Source organism: Pristis pectinata, chromosome 15 (genome assembly GCF_009764475.1).
Source record: "Pristis pectinata isolate sPriPec2 chromosome 15, sPriPec2.1.pri, whole genome shotgun sequence".
NCBI classification, from domain to species: domain Eukaryota; kingdom Metazoa; phylum Chordata; class Chondrichthyes; order Rhinopristiformes; family Pristidae; genus Pristis; species Pristis pectinata.
Genome location: NC_067419.1, coordinates 16,614,286 through 16,634,685, shown reverse-complemented (window position 1 = coordinate 16,634,685; position 20,400 = coordinate 16,614,286). Strand labels below are relative to the sequence as shown.

At 41.9% G+C, this 20,400-nt stretch overlaps 1 protein-coding gene across 8 annotated transcripts in view; it reads right to left on the bottom strand.

The window, feature by feature from the left end:
- The window catches only part of LOC127578231 (FYVE, RhoGEF and PH domain-containing protein 4-like), a 173,898-nt gene that overhangs the window by 13,603 nt on the left and 139,895 nt on the right, over positions 1–20,400 (bottom strand). For all 8 annotated transcript variants that reach the window (XM_052029982.1, XM_052029984.1, XM_052029985.1 and 5 more), the window contains 6 exons: positions 20,232–20,370; positions 16,074–16,132; positions 13,909–14,058; positions 5,825–5,917; positions 3,900–3,979; positions 349–379 (listed from right to left, as the gene is read on the bottom strand). In XM_052029982.1, coding sequence (XP_051885942.1) covers positions 349–379; positions 3,900–3,979; positions 5,825–5,917; positions 13,909–14,058; positions 16,074–16,132; positions 20,232–20,370 — 552 coding nt within the window. The remainder of the gene's footprint in view (positions 1–348; positions 380–3,899; positions 3,980–5,824; positions 5,918–13,908; positions 14,059–16,073; positions 16,133–20,231; positions 20,371–20,400) is intronic.

The following is a 20,400-nucleotide window of genomic DNA, read 5'->3' as shown; positions in this document are numbered from 1 at the left end:
AAAAATTATCTTTGACAATCTGTACATCTTACTAGTGAAATAAATAATAGGTATATAAGAATTGCTGTATGGAATGAAGATGAAGGGCCATCCATCTAATTCCCCTCCTGCCATTCAAGCATTCACACAGCCCAACACCAGTAGAGCTGTTAATTAATCATGGCAACTCATCTCTTAACTCGTGTACAGCAGACCCAGACACAGTGCAAGCGTGCTGAATGAACTATAGGCCTAAAGTTCAATTGGCTGATTAAATTCCAACTCTGAGCAAAATTTGAAAAACTTGCTTCAGTTCAGTATCAAAATGTCAAGTTGCAAGATATCAATGGCATTTTATTCTGTCTTTACCTTTATCCATTCTTCCTTGTCTTGATCAGAGCTGAAACAAAACAAAAACTTGATCAGAAACACTCCAGAGTGCTCACAGTTGAGGAATGTTTCCTCAATCCTTTGCACATAACAAAACTGTAAACACATTCCCTTTCATATAGGTGGCAGAAAATCTGCCCAGAAGTACCAAAAATGTGTTCTTTGCTCCAAAGATCTACCCGAATACCAACCTGGGTGCTGTTTCCTGTCACAAGGATCGAAGACAATTTATATCTGAACATGTTGTAAATATAATGCATCAATTACGTACTGTTTTTTGTTGTCACTTGCACTTATTCTATCCCTGCAATAGGGTCACAATCATGTATTAATCCACACTTTAATTCAAATACTACAAAATATTGACATACATCATAAACTAGCATTCTACATCTGATATCATAAAATATACCATTCTTCTCTGAAAAGTTACTGCTCTCCTTATATAGTTTGGTTAAGTTTTATAAATAAAGTTAATAAAATAAACTTTGTTAGTTCCCAGTAATAAACACATTAAAATAAAATATATACATGGCATCATCTGTGTTAACACAATAGGAAGATTATAGAAACTGAAATTTCTAAATCAAGCAGAATTGGTAAAGATACACAAAGTAACTAATCACAGTTCAGGCCAAGTAGCATTAAAATGAAAACCAAAAACTGTAGATGCTAAAAATCTGAAATTAAAACTGAAAATGGAAACACTGAACAGAATGGGCAGTGTCTGTGGAAATGGAAGCAAAGTTAATGTTTCAAATTGAAGACCCTTTGTCAGCACTGGGAGAGAGTAAACAGGTTAGTTTTAGGTACAGAGACGGTGGGGAGGGATGGACAGAACAAAGGGACCATCTCTGAAAGGGCGAGACCAGAGTTGCCATGGGCTAAGATGTAGATGGAGTCATCTTAACATTAACTCTGTTTCTCTTTACATAGATGCTGCCTGACCTGTTGAGTGTTTCCAGCATTTTTTATTTTTATTTATGACAAAAATGGATCTATGTAGACAAGCGTTAAAGAAGATTAAATGTGAGTCGGAGCCCCTAGTCTCAATTATTATTGTGGTTGTCCTACAGGCAAATGTGTATCTCAAGGCAATGTGTACTTTCTCCCAGATGACTGAGAGTTTTCCAAATAAGGATAAATATATTTTAAACCTGCAGGTGGAGCTAGCAGATCATTGTTTTTGAATCTTGCATACAACCAATTGTCATCCATCAGTAATTAAGGACATGAGATTCATTTGAAGTACTTTCAGCAAGGTATGTACTCCATATTCAGTGCACGTCAATACACTACATTTTTAGTAAATTGGTTAAGGCAATAGTTAACCCATTAAAGCTGCGTTGATTTCAAATAGTTATCTGCAGATAAACATGTTTATCTAACAAAGTGTGAGGAGATTATGTATTTCATCCACCTGTTATTGTCATTCTTTAAAAAAATCATAAAAGCATAAAATCTACTTTAACTTTGAACAGTGAAAATAATTTGTCCTGATGCAGAGTCTCGATGGGAAATGTTGACTCTCTCTTTGCCTCCCAGGTGCTGACCAACTGAGTTTCTCCAGTACTTTGCTCCAGATCCCAGCATCTGCAGTCTCTTGTGTCTCCAAATTAGTTTGTTACTTTGATTTCATGCCTGTAGTTGCATGACACTGTGGCTACCAGGCATGTTGTCAGTTAACACAACCTGAAAGTGGCAATGCTCAAAAATACAGCAAATTCAACAAAATCGCAGAAAGGAATTGATATTCCAACGATGAGGTCAGATGGTCAGATTTGATTACACTAGGTTCTATTCACTTAATTACATTGAATGACATTTCTTTTAGCTTGTTCTATATTCAATTATCTAAATTATCTAGATTTGATAAGTGTTTTTGTTTGCTAAGAAAAATAGGATGAATGAAATATATACATGAAATATAGGATGAATAAAAATAGATGAATGACAGAGAAATGGAGGGCTATGTGGGAGGGAAGGGTTAGATAGATATTAGAGCAGGATAAAACGTCGGCACAACATCATGGGCTGAAGGGCCTGTACTGTGCTGTAATGTTCTATGTTCCATGCATTGTTGCTGTTTAAAGGCACTCCAATGCAAAAATCCAATGCTGGATACCAATTTGAGTGTTACAGGACACTGAATGCACCCAGGATTTCCACTCGTTCTAACCCATCAAACCTACAGTCCAAGGTTATCACACAAGCCTCAGGTTGTCTAAATAAAGGAGGAAAGATGCTGAGCTGTAAGAAATAAGGTATAATTATCTTATTAGACTTTCATAACTTAACTCAGCAAAAACAAAGAACTGCTGAAGAAATGAGGCATGTGCTTCCTCATCTGCTCACTTTTCTGCTTGGAAAATAAAAATTATAGTATTCACAAAGGAACAATTCACTTCCAACATTAAATAAATGCAATCATACGTAAAACATTCAACATGATGGGGATCAACCACATTTTTTGCACTTTTCTTGTTACTCAGATGACAACAACCAGTTTAAGATCATTAACAATCTACTAAAACCTACCTGAAATATTCTGTTTATTATTTGTGAAATGCAGAATGTTCCCATCTGAGATATTAAAGCAAAACACATTCCCAGCTCAATTAAGCACATAGAAATATCAAGTTAAGTTTCTCCTACTTCCACAAATGCAAATAATATCCCCCAATGTTAATCTGTTGTATCAGAATCAAATTGTTCTCAACACCCACATCAACCAACATTATAGCCTCTTGGTTAGACTACTAATTGACTGGAAAATTTGAAAAAGTTCTGTGCAATATATTTATGCTAGCTTTCAAAAAATAAGTAAGGTGTGTATTGGATGCAATATTTTAAATATTTTAAAAATATTTGATGAAAGGACTACACCACGTTTTGACTCTGGGTTAACAGTTCATGCAGTACTTCAGAACACGTGCCCAACCTTATCAGATCCATATGAAATGCCCTGTCATAATAGAAGGTTATCTTCAGAATGTTTAAACAGAGGCCCTAGTTACATGTGCAGGTGAACAGAGAAATCTCACAGTTCTCCAAAATGACCTGCCAAACATTTGATCCCAAGCAACATCACAAAATGAGATTGTCTGATCATCCATCTCTGAATAGGACAGCATGATCTTCCGATACACAACTTATAATATCGTAAGGGAGCACGGAAAAAAAACCCATTCCACTCACTGAATCAAATCACTCCCATCCCATCCCCCTGATCTTTCCCTATACTCCTGCAAATTACTTTCCCTCAAGTGTATATCCAATTCCTTTTTAATAGCCCTTATCAACTCTGCTTCTACTACAAGACAAGAAGTTCTTGATCATACTCAATTTCTGTGTAAAAAAATGTTTCTTCATGCACCTTTTCCAAAGTCTGAAGTACTTTGGAATAATCAGTGTATAGGAAGAGCTTTATATGAATGTCTGTTCATTCTTTCTTGCAGTTGAAATACACTGCAGTCCAAAGAGAATAATTTTACATCAGTGAATATCCACAAAAGCAATTTTCAGCTTACCTGGCCTGCAACTCTAATGTTCGTTCTTTTCCAGAGACCTGGAATGTGTTTGGATAGTCTTTGTTATGGGTCTCAATGACCTAAAGTATTAAGAAGCACAAAGAAAATATGTTTGGGTGACATGACTGAGAAGAGGTAAATTATCTGCAGTTCACTTTTAAAGAAGAACTTAACAGAGAGGGAACCTACATTTGGATATGACTGTTCTGCTCAAATTTCAGTAGCACAATCCGAATTAATGGGTGGGAAACATGAAGCTTCCTGATCAAACCTGGAGGTAGGCTAAGGTGACCTATCTTCTTTTTGTGTTGTTCCAAGCCTTGTGTCAGAAGGTTGCAAGCACAAGAATGGCAATGATCCCAGGCAGCAGAGGCACTCAGATCAAAGGCCTTCTGTTCATTGGCACTGCTTAGATCACGGACGGTCTGCAGATTGTTGAGCATCTGAGATTAATTCAAATTGGCCTCCAAGACTAGAGTTAATTGCAGCAAAAGAGGGTCCCTATTTGGTAACTGGTTGGACTTTGTTCCCTTCAGGTCTGATTACTTGAAGGTTAGATTGATTGTGGAGTAGGTTTATATAGGTCAGCACAATATCATGGGCCGAAGGGCCTGCACTGTTCTATGTTCTAAGGTGCTGGGCATATGATTCTGAGCAACTGGGGCAGGCAGCAAGAACCAGTTGGAGCCTATAGCCAAGGTGAAGCAGAAAATGGGATAGTGTGAATGGTCATCAGATGCAAGATGCTCTCAGTGCTACTGTATATGGTGTGGGTGTCACCACATCCATCACCTACATTGCAGCAGACTTTCATTTTACATGAAGATTGGGAAAAAACATGTCACCTAGATACAATGTACAAATCTTGAAAGGGGGTGAGAAATATCCCCAACATGGCCCTCATGCAGATGGCTGCCTACGTAAATCGTTGCATCAAGCTGTGCACAGACCCTGGTACCCAAATATAAACAAGGTTGACTGTGCGCTGAGATTTTCTCCAGACCTATGTTGTGAAGGATGGGTCTGGTCAGGCTGCCGTGGAATCTGCTACACCACCTGCCCCTCATAGAAAAGTCTGAGTAGGAGAATACTTTTGACCACAAGTCAATCAGACAGTAGTCATTATGGAATGTCCTTGAGGTCCTACAAGAAAATATGATGATGGATTCAGGCAGAATGTTCCCCTGAGTGGATTGTCAAAGTCATATGGCAAAATACCACATCATGAGAACTTTCAAACTATCACTAGACCTCTCTTGGCTGGTGGTGAGAAGCACCGTCCTTGTCAGATCCTTTATGTACAGCTGGAATCTCAGTGCCACTGGAAGGTGCCCTTAAGGTCACTGTAGTGGGAATGAGACCATCATCTATCTGTTTCTGGAATATGGGTTTGCCAATAATGAGATGTAGTGGTCTTTGTTAAGGTTCATGCAGAACAGCTGCCTAAAGCAGGACTTGTGCTCTATGGGCAGTTCCCAGCGACACACACCAAGACAAACATTAACCACTGCTGGAAGATTATCAACTCAGTGAAAGGCACGCATTGGTCTGCTCAGAACATGCTAGCTTTCCAATGGAATGGACTGTCCACAACCAACTGCAGCAGACTGTTCTTTCTAAGATGCAGGTCCATGTGCTGACGGACGTGCTGAAGCTTTGATGCAGCTATTGCAAAGGCTCTGTGGGGAAAGGCCACAGTTTAAGGCCAACACACCACTACATACTGAGCAGCTGGAAGCTATGTAAAACTTTTCTTAAACTTATTGCTCATGGAATATATGTGAAAGAATATATGATGATATATGTAAATCTTGTAAACAAATAGATGGCATGGTTGTACAGTGAACAATGCCTCTGAATGCACTGTAATATATGTTTGCTAATTTTATGAATAAAGTATAATTTTGGCAAAAAAATTGACAAACCTTCATGCCTTCAATGCCAATTTTCGTTCGAACAGTATATCTTGTAAATACCAAACTAAACTTTGGAACACAGTACAGCAACATGTTGTTTAACTGTTGGGATAAAAAAAACAAAATAATTGTTAATTATCATCCAATATAAATGTAACAGAATGTGTATCCTGGAGTTGGTTTAAAAATTTTAGCTGCAATTTCATGCCATTCTTTTTCAAAAAAGCTCAATTAAATAACACAGAGGGTGGAAGCCACTCAGTAAAACAGGCAACCAAGTCAATAAGGAGCTATAATGTTGCCTCTTCCCATTGGATAATTTCATATCTAATGGATTACAATATTTTTCTATTTAGAGCAGGGACATACCTATCAATCCAAGTACTGTACGTTCTTTTAGAAGGTCAACAAATATGTGGACTTCATTTGGAGCACTTTGCATCAATGTCCATGGTTTTGAAGAGGGAGTGGGGTGGGAAACAGATAAAAGGGTGTGTGGGGGAAAGGAATGAAAAAAGTTGGACAGCAACTAAGAAGTTGAGAATTTGAAGGCAGGCCTAGAAAAAGCAACACATTTAAAAATGTTTATTAACTAGGAACTGTGGAAGGCATCCACAAAGGCCAAGTTATCACACAGGAGGAAACTTACACAAAGGCGTTTCCTCCTAATCCATGAACCGTGAACATTTTCAAGAAAGTGGGTTGAAAGTGCAGGGGCACAGGAACGTGATCAGAAAAGATTGGCTTCAGTCATGATTGGGATGGGGCAGTGATCTGGACTGGGAGAAGAGATGATCAAAGGGAGTATTCAACTTTGGTGATAAATCAGGAGTGGTCAGAGGAGAAATGATCAGGCTCATAGTGATATTTGTATGATGGGAAGGGAAAGACCACCTGACAGACAATTTGGGGAGGGAGGTGTCGTTATTGGTGGAGAAGTGCAGGACATGGGGTGATCAGCCATGATAAAACTTTCTAGAATGTACCAACCTTGAAGAAGACAAATACCTTGGACTCCTTGTTAGTGCTACAGATAGGGTCCAGCTCTTTAATGCTACGGAAGGTCTCCACCCTCTGGATCAGGACTTGCTATAACGCGAGAGGCCCTGGCCTTTCACAGGTCATGCATGCCCACTACATTTTTGTGTAATTCCAATGGTGCATTTTATGCTAATTCAAGTCACGGCACGTGCCCAGCAGTCTCGATGCATTCATGGGCATGATCCAATTTCGGGAAGTAAACAACTAGTGTACAATGTATTTAATGTGTTTAGCAATTGGGTTAATAATAAAAAAAATCCACTGTGTGTTGTAGGAAAACACTGTGTTACTTGATTGAATTTCTCAGCCATAATATCATTATATCTGCAGCAGTGAAATACACACTGAATAGAATCTGGAAGCAAAGATTATGGAGGCTTCAAGGAGACCGAGCTCTCCACAAGGACATAGTTTTCTACTGGCATGGTTACCCTAAGCTCAGGAGGCTGTACCTGATTCGCTAACTGTGTAGTGACTCACCGTCCGAGCAAGCGAACCGGCTCGGCGGTTGGATCGCGCGTCGTCGGAGTGGCGAGGCCCAAGATGGCGGTGGGCCTTTGTCTTCACCAAGCGACAGGGAGAACCTGCGCGCGGGAAAGGTTTGATGACGCAGCGTATACGTCATTGCCGTTTTGAGTGGGCGGGAACAGGCTCTCCTAAAAGGCCCGCGCAAGGCGGGAAAATAAACCAGTTCTTGTTCTGAAACCCTTCGACTAGTGTCTTGTTTTCACATCGCGGTAGCAGCTGCTACATTGGTGACCCCGACGGTCCAAACGGATCTTGGACCCGCACAATGGACAACAACGCAGCAGCCAACACAGTGGCACTCAAGCTGCCCACCTTTTGGACACTTCGTCCCAGCGTCTGGTTCGACCAGGCCGAAGCACAATTCCACCTTTGGCAGATCACCTCCGACTCCACAAAGTACTACCATGTGGTCAGCTCTCTGGACCAGGAGACAGCCGCCCAGGTTGGAGACTTCATCCAGTCTCTTCTGGAGGAGGATAAGTACCCAGCTTTCAAAGACCTTCTGATTCGGACCTTCGGCCTCTCCCATCGTGAGCATGCCGCCCGCCTGCTTCATCTCAACGGCCTAGGGGACAGATCCCCATCCACCCTAATGAATGAGATGCTGGCATTGGCCGAGGGACACAAGCCCTGCCTAATGTTTGAACAGGCCTTCCTCGAACAACTACCCAATGACATTTACCTGCTGTTGGCCGACGCCAACTTCAGCAACCCACATGAGGTAGCTGCCCGGGCAAATGTCCTGTGGAAGGCCAAACGCGAGAGCGGTTCGTCCGTCGGCCAAATCGCCAGGCTGTGAGCCCAACGCCTGCCTAAACCAGTCCCAGCAACCGAGTGATCACACCCCAGGAACACAGACGACGACACTGGTGACCAGCTATGTTTCTACCATCAGAGGTGGGGCGCGGAGGCCCGTCGATGCCCTCCACCCTGCAAGTTTCAGGGAAATGCCAGGGCCAGCCGTCACTGATGGCTACGGCGGCTGGCCGCCAACAAAGCCTCCTATTTGTTCAGGACAAGCAGTCTGGGTGGCGTTTCCTCGTCGATACTGGAGCAGAGGTCAGTATTTTGCCCCCGACCGGCCGCGACACTCGTAACAGGCAAGAAGGTCCTGTACTCAATGCCGCAAATGGCACAACGATATGGACTTTCGGTACCCACACACTTCAATTACAATTCGGCGGCAGCCATTTTACCTGGACCTTTACCCTTGCCACCATTGCCTGACCACTCCTAGGAGCCAATTTCCTTTGGGCCCACAACCTGTTAGTCGTCCTGTGAGGGAAGCGGTTGGTCCACTCCAGAACTTTCCTGACCTACCCCCTGGGAGAAACCAGCCTACCAGCCCCGCACCTGGACTCCATTTCCCTGTCTGGCAACGAGTTCACCAAGCTCCTAGCTGAATTCCCATCAGTTTTGGCACCTCAGTTTACAAATTCTAGGCCCAAACACGGGGTGCCACAACACATCATTACCACAGGGCCACCCCTTCATGCCCGAGCACGACGACTACCTCCAGACAAGCTCCGCCTGGCAAAGGAAGAGTTCCGTCGCATGGAGGAGCTGGGGATCGTTCGCAGGTCAGACAGCCCCTGGGCCTCCCCCCTGCACATGGTCCCCAAAGCCACCAGCGGGTGGAGGCCCTGCGGTGACTACCGCAGACTGAATGACGCCACCACCCTGGACCACTACCCCATCCCTCACATCCACGACTTCGCAGCGAACCTACATGGGGCCCACATCTTCTCCAAAGTGGACCTCATTCGGGGATACTACCAAATCCCGGTCCATCCGGATGACGTCCCCAAAACTGTGATTATCACCCCATTTGGCCTCTTCGAATTCCTTCGAATGCCGTTCGGCCTTAAGAATGCTGCGCAGACTTTCCAGCGGCTGATGGACGCGGTAGGCCGAGACCTGGACTTCGTGTTCATTTACTTAGATGACATACTAATCGCCAGCCGTGACCGCCAAGAACACCTTTCCCACCTCCGCCAACTGTATTCCCGTCTCTGTGATTTCGGCCTCAAGATCAACCCGGCCAAGTGCCAATTCGGACTTGACTCTATCGATTTCCTCAGCCACAAAATCACCAGCGATGGGGCAACACCCCTACCCGCCAAGGTAGACGCTATCCGCCATTTTTCCTGCCCCAACACGGTCAAAGGCCTACAGGAATTCCTGGGGATGGTCAACTTTTACCATCGGTTCATCCCTGCAGCAGCCCGTATCATGCGCCCTTTGTTCTCGCTGATGGCTGGTAAGGGCAAGGACATCGCCTGGAACGACGAGGCTGCAGCTGCCTTCGTTAAGGCCAAGGACGCCCTGGCAGACGCCACGATATTTGTACACCCTAGGACAGACGTCCCAACCACCCTCATGGTGGACGCATCCAACACCGCGGTTGGTGGGGTACTGGAACAACTAATCAAAGGCTGTTGGCAACCCTTGGCATTTTTCAGCAAGCACCTTAGACCACCCGAACTGAAATACAGCGCTTTTGATCTGGAACTTCTAGCGCTGTACCTAGCGGTCCGGCACTTCCGGTACTTTCTAGAAGGCAGGCCTGTCACCGCTTTCACTGACCATAAGCCTTTGTCCTTCACCTTCTCCAAAGTCTCCAATCCTTGGTCAGCTCATCAACAGAAACATTTGTCCTACATTTCCAAATTCACAACGGATATCCAATATGTCTCCAGAAAGGACAATATCGTTGCTGACGCACTTTCCAGACCGACCATCCACAACCTGTCCCTGGGTGTCGACTACACAGCCCTGGCTGATGCACAGCAAACCGACAACGAGCTGCCCAGCTACAGAACCGCAGTCTCGGGTCTGCAGCTCCAAGATTTCTTGGTCGGTCCAGGTCAGCAGACCCTCCTTTGCAACATCGCAACAGGTCAACCCCGCCCTATAGTTCCTGCAGCCTGGCGGAAATGCGTTTTCAACCTGATACATGGGTTGGCGCACCCGTCCATCAGATCAACTGTCCGACTGGTCGCCAGCAAGTTCATCTGACATGGCCTGCGCAAACAGGTCAGTGAGTGGGCCAGGACTTGTCCACACTGCCAGACATCAAAAATCCAATGACACACCAAGGTCCCGCCACAGCAGTTCGAGCCTACCCGTAGAAGGTTCGATCACGTCCACGTTGACCTCGTTGGTCCTCTGCCAGTTTCAAGAGGAGCCTGGTACCTCCTTACCATCGTGGACCAGTTCACGAGGTGGCAAGAGGCAACCCCTCTATCTGACATCATGACTGATTCCTGCGCCCGGGCGCTGCTCACAACTTGGATCTCACGTTTTGGTGTTCCGGCCCACATCACTTCAGACAGAGGCACCCAATTTACCTCCAGCCTCTGGTCTGCATTAGTGAACATGCTGGGGACGCAGCTGCACACCACCACGGCCTACCGTCCTCAATCAAACGGGTTAGTGGAACGTTTCCACCGCCATCTAAAATTAGCCTTGATGGCCCGCCTGAAGGGTCCTAACTGGGTTGACGAACTGCCTTGGGTCCTGCTTGGCATACGCACTGCCCCCAAGGAAGACCTCCACGTTTCGTCAGCTGAACTTGTGTACGGGGCGCCCCTGGTCATCCCAGGGGATTTCATACCCGCCCTTTGGGACCAAGGGGAACAACCCACGGCAGTCCTGCAAAGACTGCGCAAGAGGCTCAGCAACTTGGCCCCGGTTCCCACTTCGCAGCACGGTCAAGCCTCATCCTGTAAGCCCAAAGAACTACGAGACTGTAAGTTTGTTTTTGTTCGCAGGGGCACACCTCGGGCACCATTGCAACGACCATATGAGGGGCCGTTCCAAGTCATCAGGAACAATGGGTCCACCTTTATTTTGGACATTGGGGGCAAGGAGCAGGTCTTCACGACGAACCGCCTCAAACCGGCCCATTTAGATCTACAACAACCGGTCGAGGTTCCAGCACCGCGACACAGAGGCCGACCTCCTAAGCAGCGGCTAACACAGCCTGCAGCCCTTGGGGACCACATCGCTGGTTCTGGGGGGGTTGTGTAGCGACTCACCGTCCGAGCAAGTGAACCGGCTCGGCGGTCGGGTCACGCGTCGTCAGAGTGGCGAGGCCCAAGATGGCGGTGGGCCTTCGTCTTCCCCGAGTGACAGGGAGAACCTGCGCGCGGGAAAGGTTTGATGATGCAGCGTATACGTCATTGCCGTTTTGAGTGGGCGGGAACAGGCTCTCTTAAAAGGCCCGCGCAAGGCGGGAAAATAAACCAGTTATCGTTCTGAAACCCTTCGACTAGTGTCTTGTTTTCACATCATGGTAGCAGCCGCTACGACTGTTCATTTAACACAGTGGAAGCCATTTAATGTGTGCCTGAATGTCTGAAACGTGCTCCTGTTAGAGAACACTCCTGAATGAGAGTGCAAAGTCCATTTTTTCCTGCTTATGGCAAATGCTGCTAGGTTGTGTGAGCTCGAAGAATTCTATCAATGCAAAACTTTATAAGAGAGAAAAACTGTAAACAAGTACCCTGCAATGACTAAACAACTAAACAAATCCCAATGAGAAAAAGATTTTCCAAAAATTTTTGTGATAATTAGTTACCTTTTGAATTTCAGGACATTTAGGCATTCATGTGAATTTAGTAACTAGTTAATGTTTATATTAATTTTATATCAGCAATTGTTAATGCTAGGATCTTAACAATGGAGAGCATAGTGTGTAAAATGTTAGTAATATTTCGATTTGAACCACAAACCAAAAGGAAATGAAACATTTTGCCTGTGCATGTGTTACACTGTTTGAAGATGAACATTTGTTCTATAACACTAGCATAATGAAGCTTGGAATTTGTGATGTGAATAATCATAAGGCTGTCTGCACTCCATTAGAATAAAGAAAATCTGACAGGAACTTCAGTTAAATATGGAAATCCTGAACCTGGCATCAGAGATTATTCTATCACTCAACAAGGTGTACTCTGGCAGTCCTTGCCATCAGACATGCTGTAGAAATGACTAGAATTTGTGAACTTGAGGTTCGTACCTCAAGTTTTGTATGAAAAATTGCTGAATAAAATTAGACCCAGTGCATATAGGAGAAAGCAACACTTTAATGTGCAGTAATCGTCAATTACTGCTCAAAAATCACTGACGATGAAAAATTCATCTCACAATCAAAATTAATGCTGGAGAGAACTTTTTTCCATCCTTATCTCTTTCCATCCTTATCTCTTTCCATTTTATGCCCTCGTTATTTCTCAATCATTATTTCACTTTCTGTACATAATTTAAATGTACCTGTCAATTGTAAATGTGGTTTGGGCTTGGCAGGTCAGTGAGGCTAAAGTTTTTCCAACATGACTTGTTTTAATGTTATTGCCAATCCTCTTCACAAATCCCAGTCGAGAGTGCTGCGCTGTATCTGGTGCTAGGTTTGAGGAATTTTGCTGCAGACTATCCCTGGGTTAAGAACACCTGACATTTGGACATCCCTACATACGAACAAGCTCCCATAATAGCATCAAGGTCAGAAGTCCAACGTACACACAAACATTCATTCCCACGAACAGCAGAACTAGTTTCCTCTCTCTCTCCGCTTTTAGTAATTGTTCTTTCTTACCAGTCTTATGTGCTTTTGATGTGGAAGTTTGGTTAGCATATCGAGTGATTTTTGTGTATTTTCCAAATTAGGGACAAAATTCTCTTATGGACGTCTCTAAAAACGGAACCCATTTATTACCTGGTGTCAGCCTATATCAACTCTTCAAAAAGTGTTCATTCACCATTGCTGAGAGCAAATACAAACCAATGTAATCTGACCCACTACAAGGAGCAACTTCAGATGTTGAATAAAGGATTTTATACAATAAGCATTGCACACATTGAAAATAAGTTTAAATGAAGTTTTCCTTTAGAGAATGAAAACTGAGGACAATGGACGGGAGATTCCTACCTTAACATCGATGGACATCCTGTTTCTGCCAGATCTCTGGCAAATTTTCAGTGAAAGGTAACAGAAAATTGTGAAAAAATTCCCCAGGTCTTGCAGTAACTGGTCAGCATTATCAATATTTTTTAAAACAACTACATTTTATTCTCATGTACATCCGTCTCAGGAGGTGGATTCTATCCTCCCATCGAGTATTGGACAATGCTGTCTCTGGACGAAGTGGCATAAGCTTCTCTGGTGCCAATTTTCTTCACATCAGCCAAATTGAACAACATGAGCAACTCTTAGGCTGGAAAGGAAGGCATTTACCTGGTTTCCAGTCTGTGCCTTCATAATGTCATTGGTACTTACCAAGAAAAGATATCTTTCCTGTGAGGAAGTGTTGCGAGCAGCCAGTTTAAGGATCTGTCCCTCTTTAATTAGTTCATTTGAAGGATTAACTATATCCTCCTCTTCACCACCTAACATTTCATACACATTGATCAACTTCTTCTTCACATCAAACAAATTGAACAACATGAGCAACTCTTAGGCTGGAAAGGAAGGCATTTACCCGGTTTCCAGTCTGTGCCTTCATAATGTCATTGGTACTTACCAAGAAAAGATATCTTTCCTGTGAGGAAGTGTTGCGAGCAGCCAGTTTAAGGATTTGTCCCTCTTTAATTAGTTCATTTGAAGGATTAACTATATCCTCCTCTTCACCACCTAACATTTCATACACATCGATCAACTTCTTCATCTTTTCCTAAATGCAAACAAAAAATGTATAATTTATAACCCAAATTTATAATAGTGGACTATTGGAAAGAAAGTACATTCCTTTTCATTTAAAGTCATTTTCTTTCCTGGTTCTAGGTTTCAATTCACTAGGCCATGTACAAGATGTTTGAGATGTATAAGATCTTCATACTATTTTGGGAGCCGCTAATTAACTAGAATGTCAGATTACTCCACAGATGGGATTTGGAAGTAGTCCTGGTTGACAGTTATTCTTAGTTTCAGGATTTGCATTTCCATCTAAGCTTCTGGCTTTAGATTTCTTTAAAACAGTGATTAGAAATTTGAAAAGATTAAAAATTTGCCAAATGCAAACATTCATCGGAACATTTCATGTTGCAGTTCTGACACAGTGCACCAATCATAGCCAAGTGTGATTTATTATAAGTTAACCAATTTTTCACATTTACTCCAGTAACTAGGAGTGGAAACATTGATGGACAAACCTCAATGTAATTTCAAATAAATCCTAAGATTTTAATTAGATTAAGTGCAATTATATAATCACCATGGATATTATCTTTATATAAAACTCTTGGAGTTTATGTATCCCAGATGAATATGACCAGTGTGTTTATTATTATGTTTATTAATAAATTATGCTTAAGAAAAGTCTGTCATGTTGGAAATGCTCACAAATGCTAACTGGCTCTTGACTAAATGGACTGTAATTCTGCAGGAAAATTGCAAGGGGAGTAAACAAGGATACAGTGGAATCTAGGACTCAATCAAGAGCAACATTCAATAGAAACACAGAGGGCGCCAGCTCAACACATCGTGTGTGTGCTAGCTCTTTGCAGGAGTAGTCCCAAATTAATTTAACAGTTCCTGTTATATCTAGCGTCATGTATATTTCTAAACTTTAAACAATTGTTGGATTTTATATTAAAAGTTATAAACCTAGATCATTCCCTGTGACAAAATGTTCAATGCTTTTATCCCTCCATGTAATTTTTTATTGAATACTCTCCTGTTTCTCTGACTGATTATTTTAAATTAATGACACCTTAGTCACTAACTTCTCACCCAGAGGAAATGGGTCTTCCCTGATAACTGCTTATAATTTTAAAATCTTAAATCCTTTAAGTTTACTCTACTGAGTATAAATTATTTCAGGATCTCCTCATAATTTTGGTTTTGCATCCTTGGTGTGGAGATGCTGCAGCAAAACGCCATGCTCTTTAACATTGTTTCTAAATATGCAGTTTTTTGGTATCAAAGGTGTCATTCTTCCACTTTTTTGACTTTATCAAAAAATTCAGTGAGACATTTTTGTTTTACGGCTAAATTTTAACAATAGATTATTTTGTTTAAAGTAAACTATTAACAAAAATGACAAGATCATATAAATACATATAAAAAAACATCCAGCTCTCTCCATATGCGATTCAATTTACTTATTGCCTCCATAATTTGAGTTGGTAATGTGGCAGCCAAGTTCAGCAGAGCAACAAAAATAACCAGTAAGAGTAGCAATTTTATATGAATAATGGATCACAGGAATTGGGTCAGCGTGTGATGCCTCCAGCACAAATTAATCCTCCATTATGAATTATTAAATACAGGTTATATACCTTTTTTTGCCATTGCTCACCCTTACAGTTCTATCATTAGACTTGCGTTAATGGGTATGTGCCACTGAAAATCATTTACATTTCTCCAGCATCTTGAACATTGAAATCTAACATGCTGCAGTAAATCTGGTTTGACAGCTGGCTGTTAAACAGAAGCAACTGCAGAGATCAGGAAAACCAGTGAGGCAATCTCTCCGCTCATAAGCTTCAAAATGAATATTTATTACATAAATTGCTGTCAACTATTTCCAATTTGATTGGATTTTACTGCACCAGCTCTTCCCCTGACCAGCAAGAACTCAATGATAATTATTTGCTCTTTCACTCAAAAGCAGGTAACCCTGACATAGGTCCACTTTCTAAAAAAAACCCAGAACCACTTAATGCAGATTTAATTCTTTGCACTCACCATCATACGGATTGCCGCATTCGAATGGGTGGCGGCAGTGGAGATAATTTCAAGGGACTCTGTAAATATTAAATAGATTAAAGGATATGTTATTTAATTATTAAAAATCATAATAAATCCAAATGTGTATCACCAAAACAGTTATTAATTATAATGTTTAAAATAAAATTGTCAAAACATACAACTAATCGAAAATAAAGGACAGAGTAATTATAAGGCAAATAATTTGACTGGAAAAAAGTTCAGGTGGCAGCTCTGAGAGTATCTCATCATAGGCGAAGGAACCTTTGGCAAAGTAACAATGTTAAAACTGCTATTGTGCAATTCTGCAAAGAGTCATCCTCAAGTATGCCACGTTTCTAAATGAAACTTTTTAGGAACAGAAGTTTTTTTGAGGAGGTGACGAAGGTGATTGAAGAAGGTAGAGCAGTGGATGATGTCCACATGGACTTTAGTAAAGCATTCGACAAGGTCCCTCTTGGTAGGTTCATCCAGAAGATTAAGATGCATGGGATCCATGGCTGTTTGGATTCTGAATTGGCTTGCCCATAGAAAACGGAGGGTGGTGGTCAATGAGTCTTACTTTAGTTGGAGGTCCGTGACTGGTGGTGTTCCACAGGGATCCTTTTCTTTATATATAGATATATATATACACACACAAACACACACATAAATGACTTACATGAAAATATGGATGGGTGGGTTAGTAAGTTTGCAGATGACACAAAGATTGGTGGCATTGTTCATAGTGTAGAAGATTACCAAAGTATACAATGGGATATAGATCTGTTGCAGATATGAGCAGAGAAATGGCAGGTGGAGTTTAAGCTGGCCAAGTGTGAGGTGTTGCACTTTGGGAGATCAAATGTAAAGGGAAAGTACACAGTTAATGGCAGGACACTTAAAAATGCTGATGTACAGAGGGATTTTGGGGTCCAAGTCCATAGTTCCCTGAAAGTGGCTGCACAAGTTGATAGGGGGTAAGGAAGGCACATGGCATGCTTGCCTTTATTAGTTGAGGCAGTGAGTTCAAGAGGCAGGATGTTATATTGCAGCTTCATAAAACTCTGGTTAGGCCGCATCTGGAGTATTGCATTTAATTCTGGTCACTCCATTATAGGAAGCATGTGGAGGCTTTGGAGAAGATGCAGAAAAGGAGGCTGCCTGGAAAAGAGGGCAGGTGTTACAAGGAGAGGTTGGATAAGCTAGGGTTGTTTTCTCTGGAGCGCCAGAGACCTGATAGAAGTTTATAAAACTATGAGAGGCATATATAAACAGCTGGTATGTTTCTCATTAGAGTTGAAATGTCTAATACTAAAGGGCATGCATCTAAGGTGAGAGGAGGAAAGTTCAAAGGAGATGTGCGGAGAGTGGTGGGTGCCTGGAATGCACTGCCAGGGGTGGTAGTGGAGCCAGCTATGATAGAGGCAGTTAAGAGGCTCTTAGATAGGCACATGAATATGCAGAGAATGGAGGGATATGGACCATGTGCAGGCAGAGGGATTAGTATAATTAGACATCATTAGCTAATTAGTTCAGCACAACATCGCTGGCCAAAGGGCCTGTTCCTGTGCTGTACTGTTCTATGCATGTATTGACAGGATAAGCTTGTGGTGCCTCAAGGATCTTAGCTGGGACTACAATTATTTACCATATTTACATGACATGGTTGATAGGATTGAAAGTCATATTTCCAAGTTTGCCAATGGCAAATGATAGGCAGTAATGTAAGCAGAGTGGGTGGAAGCTTTAAATAGTAAAGAATTACTAACAGATTAAGGAAATAGACAAAATAAGTAGGTAATAATTTACCAGCCTTGCTGGGAAATTATTCGGCAGCGGTCATACGCCATGAATGATTAAACAATGGGTTTTCCAAAAAACTTTTGATAATGGTAGGGCTATCATAAACAAGAGGGCATAGGTTTAAAGTGATAGGATGGAGTTTTAAAGGGAATTTGAGAGGAAAGTTATATTACCCAGAGAGTGGTTAATATCCAGAACTCACTGCCAGAGGTGGTGGAATCAGATACAATCACTGCGTTTAAGAGACATCTAGACAGGCACTTAAATAGGCACAGCATAGAATGACATCAACCTAATGCAGGCAAATGAGATTAGTGCAGATGGGCCAAAAGTTCGGCCTGGACATGGTGGGCCGAAGGGCTCATTTCTGTGCTGTACTTTATGATTCCATGTACCACACATTACGCTAGTTAACAAACTTGAACAAAGAGATCCGTGCAAGACAAATTGAGAAGATGTAAAGAGAAACTATATGGCTTCCTTGATTTATAAACTGAAGCACAGGGAGGAAAGCATTGTGCAGAACAGTTAAAAATATACTGCTTAGGTCCCAGAGGAACATTCTGTGCAGCTCTAGATTGCACCTTTTGGGAAGAACCATGGCTTTAGGGCATGCAGAAGAGGCTTATTCGAACAGTACTGTGCTTTGTTAAGAGCAGAAAAGGTCAGGGAAGATTTGATGAAGTGTTGAAAGTCACGAAGAACAAATAAGGAGAAAATACTTGCAGTGGTAGAAGGGTCACAATATAGGAAATTAGCAAACGAATGAGAGGCGAGGAAGTTACTTTACTTGAGGCAAGTAGCTATGATTTGGAACACACCACCTGAAAGCATGGTTGAAGCAGATTCCAATATTCAAAAGGATATTGGAAAAGTAACCTGAAGGGAGAAAATTGACAGGGATCTAAGAAAGCAAGGGAGTATGAATAACCAGGTTGTTTCAAAGACACAATGGGCTGAATGGCCAATTTTGTACCATATTATTCCATGATGATATGAATTGAAATCAGTGCAGCAAACTAATCCATAGTTAAGCACAATGTATATAAGAAAAGACAAAAGAAATAACAAAAGTGTTTGTCTGCTTATTTCAAGAACTTCTTGTATCTAGAATATTTTGTCTTCATTAGCCAGATAATATATAGTGTCCATAAGGAGAAAGAAAAATAGCAATGATTTTAAAATCAAGAATCAGAACAACTTGTACTTTTTTTTACCATAAATGGTGCAAAAATGAGAAATTAAACCTCACTCACATTTACAATATTACAAGGCTGTGACAGAAAAGAAGGCAGGCCAGGGTTCTATGGATATATGTGACTGGTTCACATGGTTGTGCTTCTGTAGTTAATGATGGTCTATTGCACATCAGTGACTCCTACCCTGCACTTGCTTCTGAGACCTGGACTACCTGTAGCAGGTACTTCAAGGTGTGGAGACATACCATCAATGCAGTCTCCACAATATCCTCCAAATCAACAGGATAGATATGTGAACCAATGTTAATCTACTAAGCACCGAGGCCCTAAATCCATTGGGCAGGCCAAGTTGTTCAGATGTCTGGCACAAATACTGTATTCTTAGCTCTGTCACATGAAAAGATTACCAGTGGACAAAGGAATAGATTCAAGAATGTTCTTAAACCTTTCTTGAAATAATGCAAGATTTCCATCAATTCCCAGGTGTCACTGGCCAATGACCACTCAAAATGGAGAGGGATGGTATTGAGAACTCTTAAGCCCATATGTTGGGAGCACCCAGAAGCCCTGCATAAATGGCGGAAGGAGATCATTACCTCAAAAAAAAACTGCCCACCAGTCCACCCTTTTAGGCACCTCCTGCCCTATTTGTGGAAGAGTCTGAGATACCCACATTAGCCTCATAAGTCATCTCACAACCCAAGGAAGCAGAGTTGATACCAGAGATTCTCAATCTTGAGGAACTGCCTAAGAAGAAGGAACTAATGAAAGATGAGAGCCGCATTGGTGCTTTGGCTATCTGTTTGCTCTAAGGTACACTGAAACAGATGTTTTAACAGTGCTCACAATTGTTAAATTTGGTTCCATCTTTTACATAATTTTCAACCTAATGTGATTCTGCCTTACTATCTATTCATAAAAAAGAACATAATGTTCTGTCCTAAGTCAGAATGAGCAGACTGTCTTGTCCAAGGGGATAATATGCAGTGCCGAAAAAGAAAAAAGAAAACGTAACAAAAAATAGTGTAAAATTTTGCAAATTATTTAGCTTTTCTTCAGTATCCAGAAGCATTATTCTGAGGTAACTAATTAAAATCCAAACAAAGAATCAGAGTATTGATCTATTTTGAAAATAATTTTAAGGTTTCCTTACTCTCAGCATCTTTCCTATCTAAAGAGTCCTGCGGTAGTTTCTTCAAATAATCCTTGAGAAGTAGCTCATAGCGAGGAATTCTTTGGACAGGTTCTAACATATGATGTTGTATTGTGAGGGATCCACAGATCTCTTGTTTCTGAAAAACAAACACTCTGTCAAAAGTGTA